The 8,062-nt window shown below is 54.7% G+C and overlaps 1 protein-coding gene across 1 annotated transcript in view; it reads right to left on the bottom strand.

Moving 5' to 3' along the window:
* Window positions 1–5,760: 5,760 nt before the first annotated feature.
* FGF3 (fibroblast growth factor 3) overlaps window positions 5,761–8,062 on the bottom strand; it is a 14,106-nt gene continuing 11,804 nt past the window's right edge. The window contains exon 5 of the mRNA XM_006893381.1: window positions 5,761–6,102. Within this exon, the coding sequence (XP_006893443.1) occupies window positions 5,761–6,102 (342 nt within the window). The remainder of the gene's footprint in view (window positions 6,103–8,062) is intronic.

Raw genomic sequence — 8,062 nt, 5'->3', positions numbered from 1 at the left:
AGGGTGGAGGGACGGCGTAGGAGGGGAAGACCCTCTATGAGGTGGATTGATTCAGTGACTGGGGTAATCAGGATGGGTGTGTCAGAGGCAGTGCAATTGGCACAGGATAGAGCAGGGTTTAGGGCTGTTGTGCATAGGGTCGCTATGAGTCACAAGCGACTTGATGGCACATAACAACAATAGTTTACACTCTTCACCAATACCATAATTCAAAGGCATTCACTGCTACTCCATGTTCCCTATTCATTGCCCAGTTTTTGCAGACAAAAGAGGGTCACTGAAGGAGGACACCCTCGGTGAGGTGACACTGTGACCGCAACAAGGGGCTGACATGCGCGGAAACGGAGACGGTGGCACAGGATCAGGTCAGACTGATCGGTAATATATGTTAGGAGTCATCTAACAACAGGATCAGGTGAGTGACAATGCCGTGGCCTGGGCCAGGTACACCTTGTCTTCTATGTGACATCTTAGCTTTTAGCACTTTAAATGCCTCCCGAAGATAGCTGTCATTACTGTTTCCACTTTAAGGGGACATTGAGGGTCATCACCTGTGAAACATCAAGACAGAAACCTAGCTCTGGCTACGTCCAATGCCTACAGTCCCATCACCCTCCCCAGAGCGCCAGTCCTCCTCTGCCCCAGGCGTCCTGCACCTGCCCACAGTCCCTCAGCCTGGAACTTTCCACCTCCCGGGGCAGATCTAAAGGTTTGCTGGTGGGGTAGGAGGTCCCATCCATCTCTGAAGACAATGTCAGTGCCCATTATCTTGGGGGCAGCTGGCTGGCACAAGGCATTGTGTTCTGAGGGTGAGATCTGATTGATTGTACCCCTGACCAAGGCTTTTCTTAGACTCTTCAGCTCACTGTGCCCACCTGCTGCTTGAGAGCCAGGCCTCTCCCCCGCCGTGAGCCACAGGCTAGTGACCATGAAAGGGGTGGGCCTTCTCATTAGCCTCCCTGCCCAGCAAGGGTCTGGCTTTTGATTGTGCTGGCTGGCTGGTCAGCAAATGGTAGGTGAATAAATGGGCTGGTGGATGGATGGATGGATGGATGGATGGATGAAGGGAGGGATGGATAGAGGGATGGAGGGAGGGATGGAGGAATGGAGGGATGGAGGGATGGGGTATGTGTGAGAGATGGATGGATGGGCACATAGGTGGATAATGGACATATGAATGGATGGACAGGAAAGCAGATAGATGGGTAAATGAATGAGTGATGAACTGATGGATAGAGAAATGAGTAGGTGCGTGGATCGATCACTGAACGCTGGGTGATAGGATGTATGTAAACCTGTGATCCGTATCTAGAATTACATCACATCCTTTGAATTACATAAAAGGCAACTAAACCTATTTATTTCATCAGCAATAATAAGTGAGCTCTTGAAGCTTCTACCTGGCAACCAGCCTGCCCAGGATGCCATGGTCCCCAGCTCATCACCGGGTCCCTATTGTCCTCTTGATACCTTCTGTTCACCCCACCCCTTCAGGACCCATGTCCTCAGCACCTGAAGTAGGAAGTCCCAGAGTGGAGAGCTGAGAACGCCCTCTGTTTCCCCTGTGGTCTCCCAGCCCTGCTTGTCCCTCCCTATCATGTGGCTTGTCATCCCAGCACATCCTGGGGGTTACCATGGGACCCCATGTGACTGGGGAGAGATGGAGTCTTCCCAGGACCAAGTGGCTACAAGTTTATCACCATCCACATCTCAGTGTCAGAAGTGGCCAAGGCTGTGTTTGAACCAGGGCATCTGAGTCAAACACTCATGTGCCTTTTTACCCATGTAGAAGTCTCTCACCTTATGTCCTGTCCTGTCTCTGACATGAACAAAGACCCCAGCCAACTTTAGGCACCTCAGGGCTGTACCTAGCAGACCCCACGGGGAGGCCATCCGCTGATGGGGCACTAACCATTGACAGGTGTGCTTCTCAAGTTCGTCAAATCTCAGGGAAAGGAGGTAACTGAGCGACTGGGAGTTCAAAGGCCGCTCTCAGCACCTGGTGCTCCATGGCAACGAGAAGGGGCAGCAGGCCCTGGGCCTGGGGCTGGGGTGGCCAGTGGGAGTCCACATCCGTGGCTTCACATGGGCCAGGCCACCTTTGCCAGGGTGGGGAGTGGGAGTGGTCAGCCCCCAGCAGAGCAGTGCACAACCTGCCTCCCTCTGCATAGCAGTGGACACCCCAAAGCCGCAGACTCCAGGCAGTCAGAGACTCTGATTCACTCCTTCAGCCCCTTCCCTTGGTGTTGGAGACATGGGGGAGTCAGGCACAGGGCTGCTGTCCCCACAGTCACAGACCTTCACAAGACCAATGAGTGCCTAACTCCAGCACCTGCCCCCGCTGACTTCACATGGGGAGGGCAAGCCCAGATCCAGTAGTGAAGAGTCGGCACAGGGCCTCACCCATCTGATTTTCCCTTTAGGGCCTCCCCCGCTAACCCTTGCAGATACCTGTGTCCCCTTAGCAACAAAGCAAGAGACACAGTCCACCTCCACCCCACTCCTCCTCCACCACCTGCCCCGACCTTGAAGACCCTGGGACTCCATGCCCTATGGAGGAAGTAGGAGCCCCAGGGAGATGCAAATGGAACACAATTGCTGCTAACTGAAAGGTTGCAGGTTCAAATCCATCCAGAGGCACTTCGGAAGAAAGGCCTGGCAATCTTCTTCTAAAACATCAGTTTCATCATACTAGAAAGGGCTCACAGTAGAAGACCCTGGATCAAGCAGGGAGACATGTGGAACAAAACTAAAAAACGTAAAGGCCAGGCTTATGGGTCTGGTGGAGATGGTGGAACCTGAGACTGTGGCACCTAGTTAAACTTTGAACCGGATTAACACTTCTGTGGCTCCATTTGCAGCCAAACAACAGACAGGATTATACAATGAACAATGAGTGCAGGAGACAATCATTTCTTAGACCAACCGACCACAAAAGATCCAAAAAGGCAATATTTGTCTGAGGAGGAGGTGCAGAGTCTAAGAAGGGTTAAATGAGAAGGATTAAGGAAATGAGAATCACAGGAGTGAAGTGGGAAGAGTGATGCCACATTGTGGGTGTTTTCATTCATGTCACATAACAATGTGTGTGAATGGTTAAATGGAAACCCAGTTGGTCTTGTTAACTTTCAGTCAAATAACAAAATAACAACGGAGGTGGGAGGAAAGAGTTAATAGCAATTATCAATTTTTCCCTTCAGAAAAAGAAGAAAAACAATCCAGCCAGGGATAGGCCTATAGATTTAAGTTCTATCCTGCACACATGGGTTTGCCAGGGATCAGTGTCCACAGCAGACAGTTAAGGAAGGGAGTGAGATGGTCATAGTTTGGAGACAAATGAGAGACTCAGAGCCTCCTAGAGTAACAGCTGGATGGACCAGGATATCTCGGGAGCAAAGGTGACTTATGGTGGGCAGAGCCTCACTGCTTCCTTTAGTGTTTTACAGTGGCTGTGAAGGGCAGTTCAGGTCTCAAGGACAGGCAGAGATTGGAGCCCCCAAGACCAGGAATCTTGGGCCAGGAGGTGGTACATCATGCCAGCTGCAAGCCTCACCCTCTCGTGAGGACTCAGTGTCTAGGGCTCTACTCTCACACTGGCAGCAGGGATGGGCAGGTATCCAGGGCTGGACCTTAAAGCCACAGCCCATCCTGAGCCCCAGAGTTCCCTCTGAGATTGGGGCACTGTGCAAAGGCAGGTGGGAGGGTCAAGTCAGTTCACGTCCCCCAGGGACCATCTGCTGGTGGAGGAGTAGTGAGGGCTGCGGGGGCTGGGACGCTGCCACCCTCCACCTTTCTAACCTCACATCTTAGGAGAGTTCGCCTTGCTAAGCCTCAGTTTCTTCTTCTGCGAAATGGGTGCATCAGCAGCGTGGTCTCCGATTATTTCAGATGTCTGTTCTGTATCATTCCAGATGTGACCGCTTTGTGAGACCAGTGTGGGCATTAGTCTGGGGGTCACTGACCTTCATGCCGTCGGGCATGGTTCCTGGGGATGTTGAGCCCTTGTGCTTTTGTCAGTATTTCCATCTGGTGCTGGACACACCTCTTCTGTCTGGCTGAGCTGGACAGACAACGGGCAAAACAGGCCTGGCCACACCCCTCACCTGAGCTCCAGGTGCTAGCCCCAGGGGGCCCCACCCACAAGCATTGTTGCAAGTTCACCTCAGGCAAAAGCAGGCATGTCCAAGGCCCCCACGGCAGGAGGCAAGGGTGAAGGAGTGATGGGGGTGAAGGAAGGGGACTGATGCGGTGCAGAGATGTGGAATAGTGGTCCTGGGGACTGGAGGGGCGTCAGGAGTTCTGCAGCCAGGCACGGAGAGTTCTCTGTTCTCTGTTTCTATCTCTGCGAATATGTACACACTCTGCTGCGTCTGGATACACACACACACACACGAATAAAACCCCAAACACTTCTCCACAGACAGTCCGGAATACATGTGAGCGCTCACAGTGCACACACACACGCACACACACAGATGTGGCAATACACTCCCCTCAGGAAAACACAAACACACATCCCTACACATGTGAACACACACATTCAGACAGACCCAGAGACACAGACACATGCACACCACTTGCACACAGACACACACACACGTACAAGAGTATATGTGTGAGAAAAGCTCACACTCACAGAAATAAACAGACATAGCCTCACACATGCAGACACACACATTCAGACCTTCCCAGAACACAGACCTGTGCACACACTGACACATACACACACACACACACCCCACACACACACACCAGAACCAATGCACATTTGTACAGGTGTGTGCCAGGAATGCACACACACAAGGGGCACACGAACTCTATCACACAAGCATCATACATACACCCAGGAACACACCTCCACCCAGGACACACACACACGCAGTGTGCACACAGACCTCTATCACAAGCATCACACATCCAGCATCGTACCCACCCAGAAAGACACAAGGGGTGTGTGTGCACGTGTGCACACCCTCCCAACCCCTCTCCCCCATACCCAGAAATGAACACCTACACACACACACACACACACACACACAGAGAAATGCACACCTGCACACTCACACAAACACTCAGATGTGGGCAGCAATAGTGTTACACAAACGCAGCCCCTCAGGAAGTATACACACACACACACACACACACACACACACACACACACACACATTCATGCACAAGCCCACTCTTTCTAGCCACACAGTCCATCCATTCATTTTCAAAACCCGGGGATTAACGCCGCCTTCGGCCCCTTCCTCGGTGGCAGCCTGCCGTCTGAGAGCAGAGGTGGGTGCAGTTCTGAGGGCAGACCCCCCTGTCAGCATAGGCTCACGTGGAACCGCAGCTGTCCCCTCGGGCTGTGCTGTAATCTATTAAATAACAAAGTAGCATAAAATAGTTTAATGTTTCAGTTACACAGACCCCCACGCTGCAAGACGCAGGAAACCCCTGCCTGTCAGGTGGTCCCCTGGGGGGCAGGGGACTGCTTGCCAGCGTCCACCCACAGTCTGGCCTGGACGCCCCCCTGGCCACCTGGGAGCTGCACTGAGCCTTGATTGCAGAGATGGGGAGTTCGAAGCGCCTCTGGTTGTACACAGATGGGGGTGGGGCAGCGCCCCCACGAGGTCTGTCCTTCGGGTGCTGTACGCAGGGACGCCGGGCATGGATCAGTCTACGTCTGCCTGGCCAGGCTGGCCGTGACCTTGACGCCGAGCGGAGTCCAGAAAGTGGAGGAGTAGCTTCGATGCCGCTCTGCACAGGGGGCTAGGCGTGGGCGCCCCGGCTCTGCTTCCGCCGCCGTCGCCTCCGGGGCCCCTCGCGGGGTGACCCGGCCAGGTCGCTGTGCAGCCGCCGCACCATCTCGTGGTCCTTGGGGTCCAGCACGCGGGGCAGGAACAGCGAGGACTTCTGCGTGCGGCGCGTCTTGAAGCCGCGGCGGGGCCGGCCTTTGCCGTTGACCGACACGTACCACAGTCTCTCAGGTGCGCTGAGCGGGCGCCGCACCCCGGACGCCCCGGGCCCCGAACGGTACAGCCGTGATGCGTAGGTGTTGTAGCCCAGCTCGTGGATGCGCTCCACAAACTCGCACTCTGCGCTGTAGCTCTCCTGTGGAGACACACGGGGTCAGGGCCAGAGTCACCGCTGAGGGGGCGGGGGAGAGGTAACAAAGTACAGGACGACAGGGGGCTGAGGGTGATGGGGTACAGGACCACAGGAGTGGAAGGTGACAGGGGTACAGGGCGACAGGGGTTGAGGGTGACAGGGGCACAAGACAACAGGAGTGGAGGATGACAGGAGCACAGGAAGACAAAGGGGTCAAGGGTGAGAGGTACTTGGGGGTGACAGGGGGCTGGAGGATGACAGGGGGTCGGAGGGGTCACAGGGTGACAGCAGGCTGAGGTCAGTTCCTTCCCTCCTCGGCCTCCCCTGCTCCTGCCAGGCCCAACCACTTACACTGTCCAACACCCCTCACAACCTCCAGTGCACACACATGCCCCAGGCCTCCCTCGCATCATGCACGGATACAGAGATGAGCATACACGCGTGTACACACGTGTACACATAGCTGTGCGAGCACACACATGTGCATCTTCACATATACACATGGACACACGTACACAAGCATGCACATACTGCAGCCATGTAGTCTCGAGACACGGACTGTCTGAGATAGACACACGCAGAGACCACCCCGTGATGACAGACACTGAAGAGACGCAGCCTCGAGACATGAAGACCATCTGGAGCCCCCAGGAGCCGGAGGAGGAGGGGAAGGACCTGCCTTGTTCAAGGTCGTGCTGAGCTCTCCTCACCGCTTAACTCTCCTCTCTCTCATCCTCAGTGGATGCTGTGGACTCCCTGAACCCCAGGGTGCACACCACTATCCAAGCCCAGGCTTTAGAGAAAAGGGGTAGCAAGCCTCAAGCCACAGAGATGTGATGTTGTTCTGGTGGGGACAGCCCCGCCACCCCGACCCTTTGCCTGAGTGGGCAGCCTCTGGGAAGCCCCAAACAAGCTCCTTGTCAGAGGAGGCATGTGCCCCCAGAATGGAGGCCCAGGACCAGGCAGGCCAAGGAGAGGTTTTCTCTTTGCAGAGAAACTTGTGGACAATGGAGGGACACAGCTTGCCCTCCTCAAAGGTAAGGGCCCAAGCCTTCCTGACAGATTCCTGCTGGGTGGAGGTGGGCACAGCACCTGATGGCAGCTTTAGGAACACCTGGTATGTCCAAGACGACCATGGAAGATGAGGTCAGCTCAGGGCCAGGCACCTGCGTTGACACTCCCTTGGCAATGGTCCCAGTGCCTGACGCACCCTCCACTGTCCCTGTTCACAGACACCCCTCCCTTGAGGCACTCCCACCCCCAGCCTCCCTTGCTTCCTACTCAGGGTTCCCCACGCGGGCAGCTCTCTGGGAAAGCCAGGCTGGGCAGTGCTGGGCCGCTGGCAGGCGACCAGGCTCTGGAGAGCAGTGTGCGTGAGGAGGACTCAGAGATGCTTTTCCCAAAGGTGTGTTGGGTGGAGGATGGGTGGGCTCTTCCTGCATGCGGGCATTTCAAGGACAGGGACACTTGAGACAGTGATGGTGTGGACAAAGGCTTGATGCAGCAAGTCGCATGGCTGGTTTGGAGAACAGACCCACCAGCCGTTTAGCGGCTGGAGCTGGGGAATGGGCAGAGGAATGATGGAGGGAGGTTGGTGCAGATGGGGACTTGGCCCGGCTGTTGTTTGGGCTGGGTGACAGTGCCTGGGTAGTAATTCGTACAGATAGAATGTGGTTGGATTTGAATTTTAGGCAGATCCCCTTGGCTGGTACTAGTTACAAAGAGTAGCATTTAATAAATGCCCAGGAGAGATTTGACTGATAGACATGTGAATAAGTGCCTGATGGATGATGGAGAGATGATGAGTGGGTGAGTGGGTGATGGCTGGGTGAGTGTATGATGGATGGATGGATGGATGGATGGATGGATGGATGGATGATGGATGGATGGATGGATGATGGATGGATGATGGATGGATGATGGATGATGGATGATGGATGGATGGATGGATGGATGGATGGAT

The sequence above is a fragment of the Elephantulus edwardii genome, unplaced genomic scaffold (assembly GCF_000299155.1).
Source record: "Elephantulus edwardii isolate Elephantulus edwardi_28Jun2011 unplaced genomic scaffold, EleEdw1.0 scaffold00126, whole genome shotgun sequence".
NCBI lineage: Eukaryota > Metazoa > Chordata > Mammalia > Macroscelidea > Macroscelididae > Elephantulus > Elephantulus edwardii.
This window is presented reverse-complemented; position numbering and strand designations above follow the sequence as displayed.